This window comes from Gossypium hirsutum, chromosome D02 (genome assembly GCF_007990345.1).
Source record: "Gossypium hirsutum isolate 1008001.06 chromosome D02, Gossypium_hirsutum_v2.1, whole genome shotgun sequence".
Lineage (NCBI taxonomy): Eukaryota > Viridiplantae > Streptophyta > Magnoliopsida > Malvales > Malvaceae > Gossypium > Gossypium hirsutum.
In genome coordinates, this window is record NC_053438.1 from 10712546 (window position 1) to 10736896 (window position 24351).

Consider the following 24351-nt stretch of genomic DNA (forward strand, 5'->3'; position numbering starts at 1 on the left):
ACAATCTAATCAAAAATTTAAGTTGACAAATTTTGACAAAAAAATATTTACGATTTTAATGACTAGACTAAGATTTTTAAATAAAAAAAATAATTATTAACTTTTTAAATACATGAGTTAAATCTCAAATATTGTCGAAGTAAAAAACTAACCAGTGCTTTTTAATTTTTAAAATATTAAATATTAAGAATTTTCAATAAAATAAAAATTTCAATAATTTATCAAATACCTCCTTAATTCAATTTCTTATGCAATACATAGGCTACACTACTATATACTTGACCATACACACAGGGTACAACAAATAATCTCGAAAAGCTAGTAACACCCATCACTCTATACAGGGAGAAATAGGCTATTATTGCTTGAATCCAGCCTCCATATCAATAAATAGGAGCAAGGAGAGACTTCGGCACATCACCTCGGCATACTCAACCGTCAAGGTGACCAAAACCTTTATGCAAAGAATCTGTCTAAATCCTTGTAGTCGTGGCAATAGAAATATCTCTAAACCTGAAACCATACCTGCAATGGAAGCCCAACCAAAGGACAAGAAAAATCGAATCACCATGAACTCGAGCATCTATCACCATCTGACGCCAAGGCATGGCCCAGCCTATGGACCAAAACTATATTATTTCGACAACCTCTTCACTTGTGGGAAAAATGCTGGAGACAAGCTTCAGGGACATGGCTAGAAGTAGTGGGGGAATGGTGATCAGCTATTCAATGGCCATACAACTGACCACCATGAAACATCCAGAGACTTTAGATTGTTGCCTAAACTTCACCGCTTGAGGAACTCCAACTGAAGATTTGAGCAATCAAACACCTTAGCTGCGCAAGAGAAGGTTTCTATTGAAGGCTTGCGATGATTGGATGGTGGATTTAAACCTAATATGTTATTCATGAGAAGGTAAACATTAAGGATGATGAAGCATACATCTGCATTTTGTATGACGTCTAAAATCTTATTTATTTTTTATAAATACAATTTTAGATACTTTTTCATTGAATGCCTCATAGTTTATATTTATTTATTTTAATAAATAAGTTTATATGGGGATAAAAAATTGAGGATGATAATATGTTTATAATTCACTGTGGCTTTTAACTGCTGCGTTTCACCTCCCTTTGCTCTCATTCTGTCCTGGATTCCCGATGGTTAAAGTTGTAGACAAACAAGATTCATCAACAAACACAAACAACATGGAAGATCAACCAACCAACAAGTCTCCTTTTCCCCACTACTTTATTCCAAGATTTCACACTGTTTATCTCAAGAACTGATCACCATTTTCTTTTCACAATGCTACTTTCTTGTCTGTTTCTCTTCTGGGTCAACCTTTTTTCCCTCTTCAACTTCACTTTCCCTCTCCTCCCACCTAATAATATCACCCTCTACGATGGCGCTTTCTTTAGTACCGATGGTATTTGCCTCACTCAAGAAACCACCTGTCTCCCATCTTCTTCACCTTCCCACATCGGACGAGCTCTTTACGCTTACCCCATCCGTTTCATTGATCTCCGTACCAGAGACAACGCCTCCTTCACATGTCGTTTCTCTTTCTCCATCATCCCAAACCCCGTTTGTCCTTTCGGGGACGGCATCGTTTTCTTGGTCACTTCCCGACCCGATTCTTTCAGCTTCTTCAATGGCTACATGGGACTGCCACAACTTGATGACTTGAGCTCTCAAGATCCTTACTTTGCTGTGGAGTTCGATACCAGTTTCAACCCTTCACTTGGTGACATCAATGGTAATCATGTTGGTGTTGATGTTAACTCCATTGTTTCTTTGGCTGCAGTTGATGTTTTGTCAAAAGGGTTTGATCTTAAAAGAGGGAAAAAGATAACAGCTTGGATTGAGTATGGGGATTCAGCCAAGTTGGTTCAGATATGGCTTAGTTATTCATCAAGTAAGCCTCCAACTCCTCTTCTTGTTGCCCAGATAGACCTTTCCAGGCAATTCAAGGAATATATGCATGTTGGTTTCTCTGCTTCTAATGGACTAGGTTCATCAATGCACCTTGTTGATCATTGGCAGTTCAAAACATTCACCACTTATAACAATCCAATGGATTCAGTTGAGCTTGGCTATTGTTCCATGTGCTTTCCAGAGGATTCATCTAACACTAGCTCTCAGATTTATGGTACTCATAAAAGAGGTTTCAAGATTGGGAACATGGCACTTCTATTCGGATCCTTGGTTGTCTCGGTTGTCATTATAATAGTAGTTCCGGTCCTTTGTTTCGTTGCAGTGAGGAAAGAGAGAAGTGGTGGCAGAAGAAGCAAAAGAGAACAAACTAGAGTTGAAATGACTAATGTTCCAACAAGATGGTCACTTGCAGAGATCAAATTAGCTACAATGGGGTTTCATAGGAACAGAATTGTTGGTGAAGGTGCTTCAGCAGTTGTTTATAGAGGGTCTGTCCCTTCTGGTGGAGCTGTTGCAGTCAAGCGGTTCGATCAGTCCAACCGAAAAGCGTTCACTCATAATCCGTTTACCACCGAGTTTGCTGCTATGGCGGGTTGCTTAAAGCACAAGAACTTGGTTCAGCTCCAAGGGTGGTGCTGTGAGGGATCTGAGTTAGTGTTGGTCTATGAGTTTCTGGCCAATGGAAGCCTTGACAGACTCCTCCATAGAAACACAGATTCATCAACTTTCCTCTCATGGAGCTTAAGATTAAAGGTAGTTCTAGGCGTAGCTTCTGCTCTTACATTCCTACATGAAGAATGTCAAAGGCAGATTATACATAGAGATGTAAAAAGCTGCAACATAATGCTTGATGATGAATTCAATGCCAAGCTTGGGGATTTCGGTTTAGCTGAAGTTTATGAACACAATTGTGGTTCAAGAGAAGCTACAATACCAGCAGGAACTATAGGATACCTCGCACCTGAGTATGTTTATTGTGGTATTCCAACAGTGAAAACCGACGTTTACAGCTTTGGCGTGGTGGTGCTTGAGGTGGCCACTGGGAAGAGGCCTGTGGATGATGATAAAACAGTGCTTGTTGACTGGGTTTGGGACCTATGGGCGCAAAAGAAACTACTTGAGGCTGCTGATTCAAGACTTTCAGGGAGGTTTATTGTCTCAGAGATGGAGAGGATGCTTGTTGTCGGACTTTACTGTGTTCATCCCAACCATGAAAAACGACCCACAGTGAAAGAAGCTGCCAGGATTCTCAGAGGTGAAGCACCACTTCCGGTCTTGCCATCGACGAGACCAACAGTGAGGATCAAATCAAATCTGTGTAAATACAGTGAAAATATTTTGAACATCGGTAGAGATAACAGTCCTAATGGCGATGATGCTGGGTGGTTGACGCCTAAGAGCCATTTTAGCAAAGCTTAGCTTAGGAGGGGTGGGGGGGACTATATGAATGCATATGCAGGAAACATGTTGTACCTCGAATAACAATAAATGTAAAGCTTTAAATTTTGACAGAACTTTGATGGGTCATTTTTCCTTTTTAATTTCTCCCCTTCAGGTCTTTGTATAATTGTGATGATGTTCTAATCTATGATTTTAGGGTTTGCTCGTGAAACAACTGCGGTAAGTTATTTGATGGCATCTAAGAAGTATCATTTACAGATTTGCAAATTACAACAAAGCATACATGCTTTTACCTATGTATCCATGATCTCAACTTCAATATGCCAGTTTTGTCTGTCTTTATATACAAGTTTTGTTTAATAAAGCCTGTTGCGCTACCAATGGAGCCGGAAACTAGCTGCCTGCATTACCGGATGCAGAAAATATGCACCTAGTGTCATTGCAGTGATAGCCAAATAGGGCAATCGAATGAATTCTTTGTAGTAATCTTTAGGCAATTTTTGGCGGCCATCGAGGATTGCTGCAAAAGGGATGATGCTTGTTCGCTTCTTTACAACTTCAAAAGCCTCCCCATGTCGTACAGCTAGTCTCCTATCACCATTCCATACGCCAAATAGATGATGTCCGATCAAACCAACGGAGGCTGCAACAGCTACAGAGTTTCCAATCCAAATTGTGTGGGCCAAGCACCAGATTACCTGCCCTACCATCTGAAAAGAGAGGAAAATTACAACGGGTATACAATATGGCAATATCGAAGAAGGAACAGAAAGTGTTCTACGGGAAGATCCCTGAAAATGGTAAACAAACAAATTATTCTATTTCGTATGGAAATGACGTGCTTTAAGCTGGGGCCCGGGGGGGGAGTATACGTATTCCAGTTCAAGAGTATGTTCTACGATGGTGCACCACCTCTTCCGTTATGTATTTGCAGGAATATGGCAAATAGCCTTAAACATCAGTTTGATATTCATGACACAAAATGACTACGAAGATCCAACACACAAAAATGGACGTTAATGCCAAGATAATAGTGGTGAACCTGTGGATGCCGGGTGATTCTCATGATGCCAGTTTCCCACAGATGCACTTTCGGCTGTTCAACAGCTGCTACCTCTAATAGATTAAAGGTAGAAGGATATAGGAAAAAGAAGGAAATAAAATTCGAGAGCCAAACAAGTTGATGGACTCCAGGACCATTTTGAAGCTGCCATAACTGCACTCCATTATACCTGTGGTTGATGAAGTACACCTGCAATGCAATCACAAAAAGTCAAAGCCAGAATGAACTCTACCATGCCCTTGAGAGGCCATGAATTTCAAACTAAAGCCACAAGACATCATGTCCCACAAAATCAACTCTAGATGAGAGTGCCATCATCCAGTGTAATAAATTTCGAACTCACAACTGTGCTAACAGCCAACGGAAGGGATACGCCAGCAAATAGAACACGGTATGCACGTTTTCCCAAGATCTTCTCGCCCATGTCCCGAAAGCTAGCCAAGCCACTATGGACAGTGGCAAATATGAGAATGAGGGCCAACATTACAATCTGCCAAAGAAGGTTTTGAGAATAAAATAGTGATTATCAAAGCCCTATTAAAGAAAATAACACAAATGACAACAATAAAGCATGAAGCCGTTGATGGGTAATGACATAAAACAACTGTGTAACTTATGAGCTCACTCCAAGAACACTGTGAGGTAAAAAGCTAATTCCACAGAAAAACGAGTAAATCCTTTGTACAAGGTAGATATGAAACCAAAAACTAATATCAATAACAGCGCAAGGAATCACTCATTAGCATTTGTAATGGAAAAAGAGATTCCATAATTCAAAAGAGATTCCATAATCACTCATGAGCAGAAATTAGTTGGTTGAATGTATCCTATAAACGAACAGGGGAGAGTTGAAGCAGTCCAGGTCATTTGGTCAATGGCAAAAGTTAACTTTTGGTACATAATTTAAGAAAATCTATCCGACTAGTGGACTGCTAAAGTGTTGAAACTATCTGAATTGTTGATACACGAACGAGTTCCAGCAGATAGAATTGCATCTGTATCACTTCAAACACTCAGATGCATCTTAAATTTTGTATTTTTACTTCAACAATTAAAGGTGACAAACCGACATTTCATCACAGATAGAGACCTTCAAGACCAGCACCAATTGTTTTAGAGCTCTAGTTGTTGGACACACATTCTTCAGTATATTTGTCATGTGTCTATGAAGTATGAACTACTTTAAATAAGAAAATTCAATAAGATATTTACTTAAATGAAGTTTTCGCAAGCTTAATTGAACTCAAATATTCACTTAAATAATTAAAATATGAATTGATCTCAAATATCAGTATAAACAATATGATTGAATTACATGTTTTGATCGAACAAGGCAAGGGCATAAATTTGGGAAACAATTATCCAAAACCAGAAGTAGATAAAGAAAAGCTGACCTCATGGCTGTCGGAGAGGGTCGAAACAGCATCAATAAAAGCTTTTCCAAAACCAGTAGAATTATCAATCCAGATAACATCAAGAACAAAAAGAACAACACCCAAAATAATAGTAAAATAAACCCAAGAAACAATGTTTTGGGTCCCCAAATCGAAGGCGGCAGAGTCTTCACCGACCAAAGGAAGGGGCTCGTCTGAGGAGGCATCGGTTTCCCCAAGGGAAGCTGCGGCAATCAATCGGAATCTGCAAGAATCTGAGTGGGAAAAATGGGGTTTAAGGAAGGTGGAATTGAGTGGGGATTTGGGTAGGGAGTGACTGGAGATGGGTTGAAGAGGGTGGTGTTTATGGGGGAGGATGGGTTTGGGTGGACGGAACAAGGAGTTGGCTACAACAAGACAAGTTGCCATTTTTACACGAGAAAGAGCTTGGAAGTCGATGGGGTTACTCAAAATGTCAACTCCCAGTGGACCAAACCTAACGGAAGATTATTCTTGAAAATCTATATCAATTTTTTTTTCCTCAACGATAGGATGTATTAGTTAAATTATTTTAATTAAAAATCATGGCATTTTACCAATAAAATACAATAATATTAATATAAGTATTATTTAATATATATATGTTTAATTTTAAAAGGTTGATAGTTGATATTAGAAATAAAATAAAATAAAATTATTCACCAAATAATTATCCATTCACTAAAATTGAGGTACCCATATATGATAATGAAAAATGAAAAATAATTAATTGCACCATATGTTTTTAAATTATGTTTTTTTTTTATTTTAAACTGATCTTTAAATTTCAAAATATTTTAATTATATATCTAAATTATTAAGGTTATATTAATCAAGTCCTTTTGTTATTAAAATATTAATTTAACCATTCATTGGCACGTTAAATCTTACATGACATAATTTTAAAAAATATAAAACATTGCCATATAACTTTTAAAAGAAAAAACTAAAATAAAAAAAAAAGAAGGAGAAAGTAAAGATAAAACTTCTATAAAAAGTTTTGAAAACCTTAAAATTAATATTTTTACAACATCAATTTTACAATATTAATTTTTCTTTAAATGTTTCATTTTAAATTATGTCACATAAGATTTTATATGTGATTTAATAGTTAAATTAATGAGTTTAGTAAAGAAAGGACATGATTGGACTAACATTGATAGTTTGAGATGTAATTAAAAAGTTATAAAGTTTTGTGAACCAATTTAGAATGAGAATCATAGTTTAGGGATGTCTAGTGCAATTAGCTCTAAAAAATACCTAATAGAATTAATTCCAAATTTAAATTAATCCAAAAATAGATGAAAATATTATTTATTGTGATTAATAGTAGGGTTTAATTTTTTTTTGGTATTCTTCATATTTGTTTTATGGTCCATGTTTAAGGTTTACGGTTGCTCCTTCCAATAATGTCGTCTCCAAAATACGAACATTTATCTCCCATTAAGAATACAATCTATTTTACTATTACACTCGATATTTATAATATAACTCGTCCACCAAATTTACATCAAAACCTTACTTTCGATAAAATATAAACACACATTACCTACCATAGATGTGCAAGAAGAACGGCAAAAGAGGGGTTAATATATAGATTTTGTAATGCCTCGGTAATCTTGGTATTGAAAATTTGTGACATTCCAGTGTAATTACCGCAAGGTTTAAAGACTAGATTGAATGAAAATAGAACTTGAGGAGCAAAACTGAAAATCTAGGTGATCAGTACTGATATCAGACCGTGGGTGTCGACACTTCGCCATTAAATCGTGGGTATCGGTACCTTTGGGTAGAAAAATCACATTAAATCCATTATTACAATAGGGTGAAGGTTTGAAACAATATTTAAGTCAAAAGATTCGAAATTTATTAACTTTAAAATTAGGGTATTGTATTAATAAAAGTTTATTTCTGAACTGAAATGAGCCATTTCTAAAAATAATTACAGGTATGAATCGAAAATTCAAAAATATGTTGACGTGGACATATTTTTAGGGAATAACAACATTTCTACGTCAACGCTTTTTTTCTTGTGTCAAACAAAAGTGCATTGACGTGGATGAACTTTTGCCGGTGCTTAGACTAAAATTTCAAAAATGTCATTTTTTTAAATATTACAAAAATAAACTAATTTTTTGAAAATTTACAAAAATAAGCCTTTATAAAGATCCAAAATGGTAACACATTTTTTTTGCCGCAAATTAACGTGAAAATAAAACTTACAAAATAGATCTTTATATAAATCCAAAGTCTCATTTTCCTTGTTTTCTTAAGCAATGTGGGATGTGAGATATGTGTATATATAGATTCATAAATAGGTTTGCAGCTTGTTCTTAGACAATGTGAGACTCCTTCCTCTTTTAATTTTCTCATATTATAAAATTATCTTTTGAGATCTTTAATCTTGTTGCATTTTAAAATTGTTAGTATATATACAAAAGGACCATTAAAAAAAGAGAACAAATTGCACATATGAAACCTGTACATGCAGTAATCTTCTATTCAATTTTAAATGTTTGAAGTTAATATCCATGCAATTCTAATTTTTAAAATAATTTTCTATTATTTCAATTTAGAAGTTATACTTTTAATTTTTTTATTATTTATTTTATTTTATTTTATGTTATGTTATGAATGTTTGATTAATAAATAAATGGTGAGTATTCAGTATTCAGAATTCAGATAGTATTTTTTTTTTGTAATTTTAAAAAATTGATATCTCTTTTTTTAAATATTTTACTATACTCATTAATTTTTTAATCCTAATTTTAATTTAATTTTCATTACCTAATGAATGTTGATAAATTTATTTCAGATATATTTTGACTAGATAGATAATCTATTTAAACATAGTATATAATTATGCTAAATATGTTTTTTTATGGAAATATATAATATACATAAAATATAATAACTATTTTTCATATTTTTATATCTAGATTAAATTATATTAGTAGTCATTTAACTATGATTTTTTGGCTATCGAATTATAAAAACTTACAAATGATCACTCAACTATTAGTAATTTTTTTGGTCACCCAATTATTTTAAATTTTGAGGTATGTAACAAAAAAAAAAGAAGAAGACAAATTTGAATAGTTGAATAACAATTTTGTAACTTTTCATAAACAGATGATTAAAAAAATATAATTAAATGACTATTTTATAGCATTTTATAATTAAGTGATAAAAAAATTACCTTAAATACATAAGATTAGACAACTTCATAATCAATTTTTATTTTACATATGTATAAAATTATTTATATGTAAATTAATTTTGTTTCAATATAACTTTCATTCATTTGAAAAGAAAACAAATGTATATGAATCGATTCATTAATAGTTTCATACCTACACATTATATTGATTGTTTGCATCAAATTGTAGTGTTCACTAAATAAATCTGTATAATCTTTTTAGTGAATATCTAATAATATTGGTATTGAAGTATATAAAATGAAATTGCTTAAAAAATAAAAAAACAAATGCAACAAAACAAAATTGCATTAATGTCAAATACTATATAATCTTCCGCACATCCTCCAAATACCTTTATTTCAAACCCATTTGGGAATCTTCAAACAAGAAGAGATAAACTTATTATAAAATATAAAAAAAGTTAAACTCTATAAGTAAAAAAATATAAAATATAGTGTAATCTTTAATTTTATGTTAGTTAAAAGAGGAAGGAATCCCGCATTGTTTAAGAACAAGTTACAAATTTATTCATGAATCTATATATACATATATCTCACATTGTTTAAAAAAATAAGGGAAATGAGACTTTTTGGGTCTATGTAAAGATCTGTTTTATAAGTTTTATTTCCACATTAATTGATGGCACATAAAAAAATAGAGCTGTCATGTTGGGTCTTTATAAAGGCTTATTTTCCTAAATTTTTAAAAAATTAGTCTATTTTGTAATATTTTAAAAAAATAAACTTTTTTGAAAATTTAGTCCGAACATGTCCATGTTAGCGCGCTTTTGCCCGACACAAGGAAAAAAAGTATTGACATGGAAGTGTTTTTTTGGGTTATCCCCTGGTATAGTGCCCCTAAAATTATTCTAAGCCTAATTCACGTTATTTTCTTCCTCTCTTCACATTGTTCATTAAGATTCATTTCCCTATTAAAAGAATTCTTAATTCATGTTTCCAACCAAATACAATTGATTTAGAAGCATTAGAAATGAAAACCTTCGTCTTTTCTTAAACATAATTTTTCGAAAATCTCAGGTTAAGGGAGAAATCCAAAATTTTTTTTGGTAAGTTTGGAATTTTAATGCAGTTTTATATTAGTTTCCAATATTTGAAAAAATTCTTTCAAACAACAGAATTTTTTTACACAGATTCATTCAAATACCATAAAATATTTCTAAAAATTATTTTCAGTCCTAAGTTCGTTCTGGTGATCACATCAACGCTTCGATTAGATTTCCGAACTGAGTTTAAAGTGTTATAATATTAAACTTTAAACTTGACAACTTTTGTTTTAAATTGATACTTGAACTTTTTTATTCATATTAATATCTGAGTTGACAATAATTATTTTTTGCAAAAATGAGTGATGTAATTGAATAAGGCCACAGATAAGGTAAATTACTCATTAGTTATTCTAAAAGATTAAAAAAATAAAAAATTCAAAAAAATTAAAATTCAAAATTTTGAAAATTTAACTTTCTAAAAAAAATTATAAAATTAGAAATTTATATAATTTAAAAATAAAAATAAATCAAAAAAATTTGATCCATATTAATTTAACTAGAGATGTTTACAAACTGAGTTGAGTTGAGGTCCGGTTCTAAAAAAAAAAAAGATTCGAGCTTAAGCTCGACTTGACCCAACCCGTCCAAATGATACAAGTGGGTTGGGTCCACTCAGTTGAGCAGGTTACCCGATCCATGAATACCTCTAGACTAAATGTTAACCAATTAATTTTATTGATATTTTTTTTGTAATTTTCTAAAAATTTAACCAAAATTTCTATTTGTACGTATCAATTATATATATTCAATTATTTGAATTTTTACAATATATATTTTAGATTTTTTAAAATTTTTAAATTCTTTTTTGAGATTTTAAGCTTTTTCTAATTTTTTTTAATAATTAAAGAGTAATTAACATGGTGCCCCGCATTTATCTACATGTTAGCCATAGATACCAATTTGTATAATCATTGCGAACCTTAGGTACTAAATAAAAAAAATTTCACGTACTAATTTAAAAAAAAAAGTGTCAAATTCTAATGCTAATAGATATGTTAAGCCGAAAACAAATGAAAAAAAAATGTAATTTTGCTTTTGTGGGTTTATTTATATTTATAATATCATATATTATTATATAAATTTGTAAATGTTAGTTTATTATTTATTACTTAATTTGTGAAAGATTATTTATTATGTATTATATATGTATATCAATGTTGTTTGAATTGGACTAGACGAGCTGGTCGGATTTGGAATTGATTGGGGTATCGGTCTAGAGAGGGGTTTCGAACCAGTTGACCCGAGAAATGGTATAGACTAGTTGAACTGACTTTTTGGATTTTTGATAAATTTTAATCAAACCAATTGGACCGACCGAACTGACAAACCAGTGGATTGATTGGTTCGACCACCGATTCGATTTAAAAAATATTGATGTATATCATGTTTAAGTTGTTACATTTAGGGTTAACGACATGGATGGCCCTATTACTTTGGGTTTGTTCTAATGTGGTACCTAAAGTTTTAACATTTCCAATTAAGTACCTATACCATTAACCAATGTAGTAGCTAACCCTAACGGCGTCAAGATTTTTGCTGATGTGGCGTGTTGCCTAATCAGAGCAACCACGTGTCAAGTAGTTGACCTTTGACCATATTCCCAATGTTTTTTTTCTGTAATTTTACCTTTTTCTTTTATATTCCTTAAAAATCAAAATTATAAAAAAAAGGAAAACATAATTTCTCTTTTTAAATGTTGAGCATGCTGACTTGATAGAAAAGAAAATTTCCTTTCTCTCTTCGATTGGTGAAAATGATGAACCTTAGCTCCTCTTGTTGGGATCTAGTGTCCTTTGTGTAGTATTTTCGTCTATATATACTTGTATTTTTCAAACAAGTTGGTTTAATAAAATATCCAACAGTTTCATTAATATCTTCAATATTGTCCTCAACGGTTTTTGCACACAAAGTAAAATAAAAAGCAAATATTGATTCACTAATTATCTAACGTTTAACTAATATTAAGCGGTATTACGTGGTCGAATCGTAATACGAAAAGATGATTTATATTAGTAGCTAATTTAAACACGTCCTTAGTCTAATCATAATTAAGCAAATTGATTATAGGAATAATATGTTGCCTATCAAAGTCCAATTGGGGAGATACCTTGTCTTGGGTATCAGGGTAGATGACTTCCAGAAGATAGAGACATAGATGTAATTGACTAGATTGACAATACATCAGATAAGACTCAAGTAGAATAGATCCTGGATTCATTAATGGATTTATTCACTTGTGATATCAATAGTGTGACATACCTTAATCCTAAGTGGATGATGAACTATGTATGAGTGACTTATATACTTTGATGTAAATGAAAGTCTGAGTTCAAATAGATAAGGAACTGAAAGCTGGTGCGTTGGGTATATGACTTCTGCATGATGTAGATCATTCCACAACAGTGGAATTCATAGCTCAATAAAGGGTAAATGATATCCTCTCATCAACATTGCATGACAGATGCAAAGTAATGTGACCACATGTCATTTGTCTCAGTGATAAATGGTTTAATTACTATTTGATAATAATTGACTTTTCATGGAGGAAGGTGTAATGGTTATTATGAGATAAAATAGAATTATATTGAGAGAATGAATTTATCTTAAAGAGATTAAGGATATCCTATGAGGGTAACACACTTATGACAAGGTCATTGGATGAACACTTATTAAGTAGCTTTCGTAATGGTATATACTAAGGGAGAGCTCAATCATGATACTTTAGTGGAATAACTTCATAACTAAATAATGTTGTATTAATAGGAAATAAGCCGGAACTTAATTACAAATTATTTTAGCCCTAATTATATATGTTTAATTGGCCCCTCCACTAGCTCGACATAACCAGAAACAAATTGCATGTAAGAACCAATACTATGCAATGAATGAAAAAGATGAAGTAAGAGAAATAGATCGCATGTACTGTAACAACTTGTTTTCAGTGGTACCGAAAATAGTGGTTTTAGAACCTCATTTTTTGATGATCGAGTCAGTAAATGTTATTATTAATTTTTATGAGTTTATATTAAGGTTATATTGAGTTTTAGTCCAATGATTTTGTTGATTGAATGATTAATTAAGGTACAAGAACTAAATCGTAAAAGTGGTAAAAGTTCTATCACCATGAATTTTTGTGTAAAATAGGGACCAATTGAATAATTAGACTAATGTTTGTGTATGTTAGTGAGTAAGGATGTTATCATCCATAATTAATAGGCTAAAGTCTTAATTAGTTTAATCCTAAAGTTTTTAATATTTACAATTTTACCTAACTATATAAGTAAGCTTTAAAAGAAAGAATTAAACATTTTGGCTTTCTCTCCATCCTTTACCATTTCCGTCCAAGTGAAGAAGGAAGAGATTGAATTGTTTCATCTTTAAATCCCTTGCATGTAAGTGTTTTCCAAGTCATTTTTCATAATTTTTATGTTTTGAGATCGTTATAGCTTAATCTAGCTAAATCGAGTGCTAATTTGTAAAACTGTCAAAGATTTTAAATGTTTCAATTGTTTCTTTTGAAGCTTTTTTGTTGTTAAATGGTAGAAATTGAAGCTTGTTTATGAAAAATGACTAATTTGTAAAGTGTTATTTGTTATGAGTTTAGGGGCTAAAATGGAAATATACTAAGATTAATGGAATTTCTATAAATATAGACACTTAAGAACAGTTTAAGGATAAGATTGAAATTGAATTGAAAACTGGGGTTTAAATGTATAAGTTATAGTTGTTTCGATTTTAGGGACTAAATTGAATAAAATGTAAAAATTTAGGGAAATTGTGAAATGGAATTAAGTTTTCATATGCATAAAATAAGGGGTTTTAAGGTATTTGGAACTAAAATTTGAAATGAATTATTATTTAGATTAATAATTAAAACAACCAGAAGATAAAAGCAAAAAATAAAAACTTGCAGAATAGTCATTGACGTTGTATTTGTTGTTGTTTTTGATTAGGTAAGTTCATGTGATATTTCTTTTGATTAATGCTTGATTATAATGAGTTATACATATGTTGTTTGTGGCTGCATTGTAGTGAAATGATAAACTTCAAAGTGGAAGGACTTAATTGTGAACATTGATGTTATTGGTATATGTAAATGAATATGAGAATGTATATGATTGAGCTATTTGTATATGAAAATGTTCAAAAGAATGGAATGGTTGAATATAAAGAATAAGGCCTGTGTGAACTTAGTGAATAATTAGGATACAAATGACATGTCATTAGGGTTATTACAATTTTGGGTGTTGGTTTTGGATATTTTACCGATGGCTAAGGTCTTGCATTTATTGCGTATTCTTCATAGCTCATGTGAGCAGCATCCTGTAAAGTTACCATCCCGACCCATAGCTCGTGTGAGCGTGCCCATTTTCATAGCTTATGTGAGGAAATTTTATCTCGTGTATCCAAAGTAAATTTGCTATAGTTTTCTGGGTGATAAATAAAATTATGAAATGGAATTGGAAGTAAAGTTCATGTATGCATATATGTTCTCCATGAATTGAGCATAGATCTTTATGTTCATAATGCAAAGGATTATATATGTGCTATGTATATTCATGTGTCGTGGAACTAACCATTTTGGCGATGGCATAGTTTGTATAAGGTGGAAAGGAATGCAATGTTTCTGTAATTGTGTTTCAATTATTGAGTATATTAATTGTCAGGTAAGTTGTATTTATTTTCGTACGAACTTCCTAAGCATTAAGTATTCGTACCACTACTTTGTTTGATTCCTTGTAGATTGTTGGAAACCACGAGATCAGTTGGATCAAGTCAGAGCTCACACTATCCACTTAATTACTCGGTAGACTTTTGGTCATTTTGGCTTGGTTATAAGTGACATGTAAATAGGTGTAAATGGATAGGTGTACATGTGAGGGACTCAATACTTTTGAGATGGTTCTCTTGTTGTGAATTTGGACTAGTTAAGCGATGTAATGTATGCGTAATGTATGACTTTGAGTAGGTTCCAAATGTTATGTTTTGATACTTTGAAGTGGTAAAGGTATGGTATATAAACATGCATTGATATGGTAGTATAAATGAGGTTTTAAATGGCTACAATGAAATGAAGTTTGGATTGTATTTGCTTGGTAAGTATAGAAAGGTTTGAATGATTCATTTTGGGATGTTGAATTGAAGTATTTTTAATGCTATGTTTTGGTACCAAAATTATGTGCAATAGTTTGAAAAGTTTTGTTGTGAAATGGTGCATTGAGGCATATTGGTTAGTTGATTAGGGTTGTAGTTTAAGTTGTATTTTGGCATGTTTTGAATAGGTGTAATATTGGTTATTAGCATTGGTATGAGTTTTGATATGGTTGAATTGGTATCTTGTTTATAAAGGCACATTGTTGTTGCACATGGTCTGGCACACAGCTGTGTGTCTCCACATGGGCTGGTGACACAGCCGTGTGACCACTGAGGTAAGTTATTTTATGATCCACACAGTTCCCGAATGTCATATGGTCTGGCACACGCCCGTGTAAGTTTCTATAGATGTAATCTTAGTTTGCACACGGCCGTGTGATTTTTTTTGAGTTTTTGCATTTTGGTCCACACAACTCAGTGGGTTACACAGCTTGACCATGCGACTGTGCAACTATTTCTCCACATGACCATATTTTTTCACACGGCCTAGGTACACGGCTGTGTGACCCTTGTTTATAGAATTTCCATACTTTTTGCTAAGTAATTTTCAAATAAGTCCTTATTTGTTCTTGGGTTGAGTTAAGAGCTTTCATAAGCTTATTTGGGACTCGATTTTGATTGTGAATGATTTGAAATATGAAATTATGAAATGTTTGCTGTTTCTTTTAAGTTTAAAGCTGATTATGAATGTGATTCATTCCGTTAATTGTTGTAGCATCCTATAGCTCGGGTTCGACGACCGAACTAGGTGAGGGGTGTTACATGTATCACTATCCACAGTGAATGCGTTTCTCGCTATGTACAAAAGTTGACTTAGAAATTAATTTAAGATCTTCAAGTTATTATTTAAATTAAATAATTAAGTTCGAAGTGAGAAATAAATAAATTAAGCCATTATGAATTTGTTGAATAAGGAAATCAAATATATTTCCTCATAGATTCTATTATAGTAAAATTGCTATGAATTTACTTGAATTAGAATTGGGTTGAGAAAATTATTTAATTGAGAAATTAATTTAGTTAATTAATTATTAATTGATTGAATACATAACATTTTAAGTAATAGAAAATAAATACTGGTTTGGATAAATTATAAGTGTTGGATAAAAGTCTAAGAAACACGAATAATTGGACCCAATACATGAAGAGGCCTAATCAGGTCATGTAACATAATAGGGGTAACAACCTTTGTACTCCACACGGGTGTGTCGCCGCTCCTTGTACTCTAACCATACTAGAGTATTGTATTTTTTATTAAAATATTATTATTTAATTAGGCCTTATTCGAACAAAACTCTAGTATTTTTTTCTCTATAAATAGGAACTATGCGTTAAGCAATTTACAACACTTCATAGAGGTCGTTATTTTGTCAAAAAATAGTGGAAATTTATTTTACAGAATAAATTTTATTTTCTGGGAAAAACGCATAGTTTCTGGTTAAAGAGAGAATTAACTTTCCTACTAAAAGTTAAATTGCACTTTTCATTTTGTGATTTGGTTTGTGTTACTTGAGCTTACACTCGAGGTAATTTGAGGTTCGAGAATAGTGGTGAAGGCCATTCGGTAAAAAGTCGAGATCAACTTTAGACAACCAAACAAACCCTATTTTTTTAGTTAAGTTTATTGCTATAAATAACACAATGGTTCGGTGTTAAAGAAAAATTTTAAACCATTGTACCTAAAATAACTGTTTTTTTAATCGATTTTTCAATACATCTTTCTTAAATAAATCTCTTCCTCTCTTCAAGCTTTAGACAACCAAACGAACCCTATTTTTTTTCTTCCACTTTCCTCTCTTCAAGCTTCCTTTTTCTTTTTTTACTTTTTGAAATGGAGGAAAGTTTCCTCTCATTCTTTTCTCTTGATATTTTGATTCTCCAGCGTTGGATTCAACATTATTGGCTGAGATAACTCAGTCTTCGTCGGTTCACTCTTCACTGATCTCATAAGATTCGCACTTGAAATGTTTGACGTTGATTCAGTCGAGCTATTTTTTTATAGTCGTCATCATTATTACTGTATTTGGCAAATATAGAGAGCCTTGTCGCTTGTTCAATTAACCCACTATTAAAAAGAAAATGAAAGTTCACTTGGAATCACCAATTTCTAGAGCTGGGGCCACAATAAGCTTACCTGAGTCCAGAGAGTGGATAAGTTGAACAACTTGAGGACTCGAGAATCAAACAAAGCCATGAATAAACTAGTGTTATCAGTCGTCGAAGCCGACATCAAATGATGGATTTCATTGGTAAATAGGAGCAATTAGAGTGCTGCCACTTTGCCCCTTTGTGATGCTGTTCTTGTGTTTGACTCAATGGAAAAGTGAAGAACAAGGAACAAAATGATCCAAATTTTTTTAAAAAAAAAAAGCCAATTCAATTCTTTGAAAATAAAAAGTACCCGCTTTGTTAATTCAGCCCAATTTTATGTCTAACAGCTTAAAAAAAAAACTTTGATTTGCTTCGTCAATGATAGCCAACTTAAGCTAACAAAAAAATGTGTTAATTGTTATTGAGATATCAAGTTCTCAACCACTTTAGTATAAGGAAAACAATGTATTTAGGGATGATCTAGTTTAATAATAAACATGACTTTTTTTAAAAAAAATATTTTTTTATAATTTACACATTTTTTATTTAATTATATTTTCGTGTAAAAAAATAAAATAAGATGATGCGTAAATATTAAGAACTAAATTTTTAACTTACTTGTAGCCCCAAAAATAGTCCTTTCCCTGTTTAAGTAAAAAAAAAAAAACTCAGGTGAAAATAAAATGATGAATCATGTAATTTACCTTTTGATTTTCTGGAGAATATAACATGATAAGATGAATCACGTTGGGATGTTTTACGTTGCTTTCATGAAAAGGAAGTGAAGGACGAGAAGGATTTGTAGAGACAATTAATTTCATCATCCTTGAATCTCTTTTTCTTTGCTTGCAATCCCAAATATTTTCTATATTTGTTTACTTCATCTTCAAATTATATATATATATATATAGAAAAACCCACATTATATTTTTTGAAAATAAAACTTAAATTTAAGTCATATCTATTTATTTAACTAACACTCATATTTAAATATTGATCTAATTTTTTGAGATATCATTCCAATATTTGAGATTTTCTATGACTTAGATTGACCGAGAAAATGATTGATTAATTTATACGTATTTCAATAATTTATATGTAATAAATTCGCTCAAGTTGATTTTTTTTTTAAAGTTTACAAGTATAAAACAATTAATGTATAAGTACAAATATATGTTTAAGTAACTACTTGGTGTATAGCCAAATTGTTATATTAAAAACAGATTAAGAATTGAAATAAAGAATTAAACTATTATAGCACATATAAAACATTGAATCAATCAAGACTCCAAATTAACTAACTGAACTAAAATTATATATAACAACTCATGGTAAAACTAAAAAACCTACGCATTTTAGTTATGTATGGTAGATTTAGAACCTAGATACTCAAGATTAGAGTCCTTCACTTTTGCTATCTAAGTCAATGTTCGATTCGCTTAAATTCATTTATTTACTAATAATTGAATTTTCTTATCAAATTTTATAAACTACAGTAAGTAACTAAATTTTGAAAATTTAAAATAAAAAAGTTTAAAATTAAAAAATAGACTAAAATAACATATCACAAAAATAAATAAATTTTATTATCAATAAAAAACAAAAAGAACAAATAAAATATAGTTTTTTTAAAGGATTAATATAACATTTGGTATCTGAACTTAACACTTTTTCTTAATTTGCTACCTAAACTTTTTTTGGTCCAATTTGATACCCAATGTCGAAACCATATTTTGAAATTTTGAAAAATAGAGACCGACTTTTGAAAATAAAATGGGAGTCGCCACTGATCATTTATTGAGGTGTGATCAGCTCACCTTAAAAATGATTTTTGGTCTGCGAAATTTGAGAAAACAGGTTCGGGAGTCGGTTACGTACGAGGAAGGGTTAGCACCCTCGTAACGCCCAAAATTGGTACCGAATCGATTGTTTAATGTCTTAATGTCGAAAATTTGAAAAGATTTTAAAATACGATCCTTTGAAAAGAAAATGAATTGGACGATGAGATTCACTTATTTTAAAGAAATAGATCGTCACACTTAGTAAGTTAGAGTGCAACATTTTAAATCCTCGAAATTAAATTTATCTCTCGACTTTTAAAACCTCTGCATTTTGAGAAGGATATCCGATTATTTGGGTCAAATGAGAAAATCGAAACCCCGTAAGTTAGGGTCCGATCTCACAAAATTTCTAAATATCGAACATTGCCTTTATTTTTAAAATCCTCGTCTCGAGGAAATAACCTGTCATATCCAATACGTTAGGACACAACATGTCGAATTCCCGAGAATGGATTTTTTATTGTGTTTTGGTCAAAGAATAATCTCGATTATTTGGATTCAACGAGGAAAATTGGAACCCAATACGTTAGGGCTCAATTCTTTCGAAGATTCCAAATGCCGAACCTTGCTTTATCTTAAAAACTTTCGAATAAAATGATTTTAATATTTTGAGGAATCATAATTTTTAAAACAGATGTAGTGTGATTGAACGGTGACGTATAACGCAATAAGATAATTTGTGAGTTAAGATACATGCAAGTGAACGATGAATCAATCAAATAATATGAACAAGCAATGTAAGAACAATAATCTTGTATCATATTAGTAATCGAAAGGTAATGAATTAAAAGCTAATTTCCAAAAAGGACCCTACATGAAATAATAATATCTGGATAACATTTAAAATAAACACTATATAGGAAGAAAATCAAAATAAGTGATGTGTGTAAAAAGTATGTATTAAGAAAAATGAGATTAATAATAATACATTAATAATATATGTAAAAGAGTTGATGTAAACAAAATAGATTAAAATAGGTAAAATATAATAACATAATTTTTAGAAGAAAATTATATGAAAATAAGACAAAAATGAAATCTCTAATTTATAACAAGAATAATTTAATATCAATCGTGTACATATATACAAAGTATGGTATCGTAAAAGAGTATTATTATATAAATATTTTAAAATGTAGAAATATATTTAAATAAATTAAAAATATAATGTAAAGTTAAAATCGTTAAAGGTATACTATATTTAGGGGCTAATGTATAAAAGCAACATGAAAAATATATTATATAAAAAAATAACATATAATAGTAATATATAAAAATGATTAAGATAATAATACCCAGTAGGGTAAAGCTATGCGCATGAAAATAAAAAAATGGTACAAATGATAATAATAGGACTAGTAAGTAAGTTAGTAAGTAATAATAATAATAATAATAATAATAATAATAATAGTAATAATAATAATAATAATAATAAAAGGTTAATAATAAAAATATTAATAAACTAATATTAAACAAATCAATAGAAAACAAATAAAAAGGATTAAATTAAAATCAAAACAGAACTGGAAGGGGAAAACGAAAATAAATCAAAATAGAGGGGGAAATCGTGACGCGCGAATAATATGAGGACCGAATGGGAAATATTCCCTTCCCCCAAAACGCAGCGTCTTAATATGGACTAAAATGAAGCAAAAGATAAATGATAGGCCAAATTTAAAAGAAGCAGCATAAACTAACTTGAAACCAAACACAAACAAGGAGGACCTGGAGCGCAAATAACCCTCCCCTACCAAAACATGCGGGTCAAGCCGCGATCGGATCAGGTCATCGGGTCATGGCTCTATACAGCACCGTTTTGGAGACACTGATCAGCCTCCAAACGGTACCGTTTCATGCGTTATGAAGGCCAAAAACAATACCCTAAATTGGTACCCTCCTAAACACTTTCAGCAGCTTTAAAAACAAAAATAAAAATAAAGGAACCATAGGCCCTTTTCCCTCTGCCGCAACACTGATTTATCCCCTCTCAGCCTTCGATTTCGACGAGGCGAGCGAGGTCAGGCGTCCAGGTAAGCCTCCTTCCTCTAAACTTGTTTTCCTTTTATTTTTTCACTTGAAATGAACAAAAGATCCAGGAAAAAGGAAAAAGGAGAAAAACAAAAAGGACTTTTCAAAAAAATCAACTTCGAAACTTGATTTTCTGCTCTTTGTATTTTTTTTGATTTTTTCTCTATATTGATCTTGTGTGCGTGTGTGTGTTCGTAACAAAGAAGCAAAAAGAGAGAAAACAGTGAAAAATGAAAAGTAAAAATCCTCAAATCTTCTGTTTTTTTTTTGTATTCGAATATGCCTCCCCTTGTAAAAAACAGGGTCCTTTTTACAACCTTGGAATCAGCCTTCTCTAGTCGAATTGAAAAGAAAAGAAAAAATAAAATCAAAATCCCCCTATTTTTTTTTACTGCTATTTTCTTCTCGGTTGTTTCTTCGCTGCTCTTGTTGCGTTTGTTGTCGTTTGCTGCAGGTACGGGTATGGAGGCGCAGACGTGGCACGTACATGGGGAGAGGCATGCTCGTGCGGAGGGAGAGCGAAGGGGCTTCCCTGCTGCAACGCTGGGAAGGGTTACTGCTAGGTTTTTTTTTGATAGTTAAGGCTAGTGGGCTTAGGGTTAGGTGATTGGGTTGATTGGGTTAGGGTATTGGGCTTAGGCTAATGTATTTCGGGTTTGGATGTAATACTGGACTGTTTAATTGTTTATTTTATTTTATTTTATTTTATTAAAGGGCCGGGCAAAAATGGGCTCTTACACCCAAACTTGACACTTTTTCTTAAGTTGGTACTTAATCTTTTTTGGGGTTCAATTTGATACCTGAACTTGACTCCTTTTCCTAATTTAGCACCTAATCTTTTTTTTTTCGATTTCGTACTTGTCAATGTTTTACAAATTACTTCAATATACTAAAAATATTTTTTATGAGGTAGCAAAAATAATCAATGTATGACCGACATGTGACAGATGATATGATTTTTGTTGAAACCATTTTTTTAAGTTTGAAAAATGGGGATCGACTTTGAAAATAAAATGGGAATTGGGAGTCGCCATCGATATTTTATTGTGGTGTGATCGGATCACCTTGAAAATAATTTTGGTCTGCGAAGTTTGAGAAAACAGGTTCGGGAGTCGGTTATGTACGAGGAAGGGTTAGCACCCTCGTGACGCCCAAAATTGGTACCGTATTGATAGTTTAATGTCTTAATGTCAAAATTTTGAAAAGATTTTAAAATACGATCCTTTTATTTTGAATAAAATGAATTGGAAGATAAAGCTCATTTATTTTAAAGAAATAAATTGTTATACTTAGTAAGTTAGAGTGCTACATTTCAAATCCTCATAATTAAGCTTATTCTTTGATTTTTAAAACCTATGCATTTTGAGAAGGATATCCGATTATTTGAGTCAAATGAGAAAAAATCAGAACCCAGTAAGTTAGGGTTCCATTTCACAAAATTCCTAAATATCGAATATTACTTTTATTTTTATTTGTTAGAAAAATCCTCGTCTCGAGAACAATATGTCATATCCAATACGTTAGGACACAATGTATCAAATTCCTGAGAATGAGTTTTTATTTTGGAATTTCTATGTTCGAATTGAAAAAGGGGTATTCGGCTTTTTAAAATCAAAAAGGAGAATTAAAGCCCAATAAGTTAGGGCACAATCCTCTCGATAATTTTTAAACACCAAGCTTTGTAGGAATTTTGAAATAAAACAATTATAATGCTTTAATGAAATGCAACTTTTACAAACAATATAATAAAATATCAATATACCAATCAAATGGTGAATAGCAAGCTAAATTTACAATTTGGAGCAACCAAACATATAATACATCAACATTGATAATCAAATAAACTAATAATCAATCTTACAAATAACGAAATGAGAATAATTAATATAAAGATAATTTAATCACAAGTAAACCACTTAAAATAATCGAAATGAATAAAAAAAATTTGAAAACAAAAATAAAATTTTGTAAATTACAAGTTATGATGCATTTTATACACATGTACATGTATTAAAATAATTCCATATAAACTATACATATAAATATAATAATCACGAGATATCATGGTGAAAATAAAATTTGGGACTAAATTTTAAAATACATTATTGAGAAATATAAAGTAATATATCAAATTCTAGAAATATATTAAGTGTGATAAATGTATCAAATTTAAAAAAAAAGAGTATATGTAAAGAATTTAAAATCGATGTCAATGAATTTAAAACATATTGATAATAATTAGCAAGAATAAAGTATTATATTTTAGAAATCATATTAATAATAAATTTAAAAATATTATGTCAATGTTAAAATAATATTAATATTTAAAATAACAATAAAATTTTTAATAAACATACAGTAGTTTCAAAATATTAGTATATAATAAATTTAAAATACAAAATACAACCTAAAATAATAACTTTATTAAATTTTAAAATAATATAATAATAATTTAAAATACTATCAAAAATAAATATTATAAAGAATATTAGATATTATAATACATGAAAATAGAATTAATCATAATTTTAAAAAAACATTGAATTTTTAAAAAAAGTAAATCGGTATTTAATTAAAACCTGTTTCAAAATTGAAGGATTAAATCCGCAATTAAACACAAACATCGAAATAATCCCAAACAATAACAAAAACGGCACCGTTTGAACTTGGATCTAAATGAAAACGAAAACAAATATGCGATACAAATTCAAAGAATTGAAGAAAATCAAATCGAAACTCCACAAAACCAGAGGGACTCGCCACGCAAATAGACCAGTGAACGAAAGTGCACGGATCCTGCCCTCGGGTCGGGTCACCGCGCGGGTCATACGCTTTCAAACGGCGCCGTTTTGAAACCATTGCTTCGGCATCAAACGACGTCGTTCCCTTCAACAGATAAAGGCTAAACTAAACCCTAAAAAAAACTAAATGTTTCATTTTGTATTGCAGAAAAAAGGGGAACGCTGCCTCCGTTTTTCATCCACTGACGCAACTCGACCCCTCAGATCCCCCTCTACTCTAATTGCGACGAGAGAGATAGGGATCCGACCGATATAGCGAAGGTAAACCCTTCCCTCCCGATCTCTTTCTTTTATTCTGTTTCTATTCGAATACTGAATTAAAAATAATTGTAGAAACCACTGAAAAAAACGAAAA

The 24351-nt window shown here is 31.3% G+C and overlaps 2 protein-coding genes across 2 annotated transcripts; one reads left to right on the top strand and one right to left on the bottom strand.

Moving 5' to 3' along the window:
* Positions 1 to 420: 420 nt before the first annotated feature.
* On the top strand, positions 421 to 3531 carry LOC107910438 (L-type lectin-domain containing receptor kinase S.6). Its single transcript, XM_016838274.2, has one exon. The coding sequence runs from the start codon at positions 1310 to 1312 to the stop codon at positions 3356 to 3358; it is 2049 nt and encodes a 682-aa protein (XP_016693763.1). The 5' UTR covers positions 421 to 1309; the 3' UTR covers positions 3359 to 3531.
* A 15-nt stretch (positions 3532 to 3546) lies between these two features.
* On the bottom strand, positions 3547 to 6349 carry LOC107910439 (15-cis-zeta-carotene isomerase, chloroplastic). Its single transcript, XM_016838275.2, has 4 exons — positions 5798 to 6349; positions 4747 to 4893; positions 4383 to 4592; positions 3547 to 4050 (listed from the first exon to the last, which is right to left on the bottom strand). The coding sequence occupies exons 1-4, from the start codon at positions 6203 to 6205 to the stop codon at positions 3715 to 3717; spliced, it is 1101 nt and encodes a 366-aa protein (XP_016693764.1). The 5' UTR covers positions 6206 to 6349; the 3' UTR covers positions 3547 to 3714.
* Positions 6350 to 24351: the final 18002 nt, after the last annotated feature.

Coding starts and splice junctions, on each gene's coding strand:
- LOC107910438 (XM_016838274.2), top strand. CDS start 1,310: ATGCTACTTTCTTGTCTGTTTCTCTTCTGGGTCAACCTTTTTTCCCTC.
- LOC107910439 (XM_016838275.2), bottom strand. CDS start 6,205: ATGGCAACTTGTCTTGTTGTAGCCAACTCCTTGTTCCGTCCACCCAAA. Junction 4,894..5,797: donor CCCTCTCCGACAGCCATGAG/GTCAGCTTTTCT, acceptor CTTCTTTGGCAG/ATTGTAATGTTGGCCCTCAT. Junction 4,051..4,382: donor GAATCACCCGGCATCCACAG/GTTCACCACTAT, acceptor CTCTCTTTTCAG/ATGGTAGGGCAGGTAATCTG.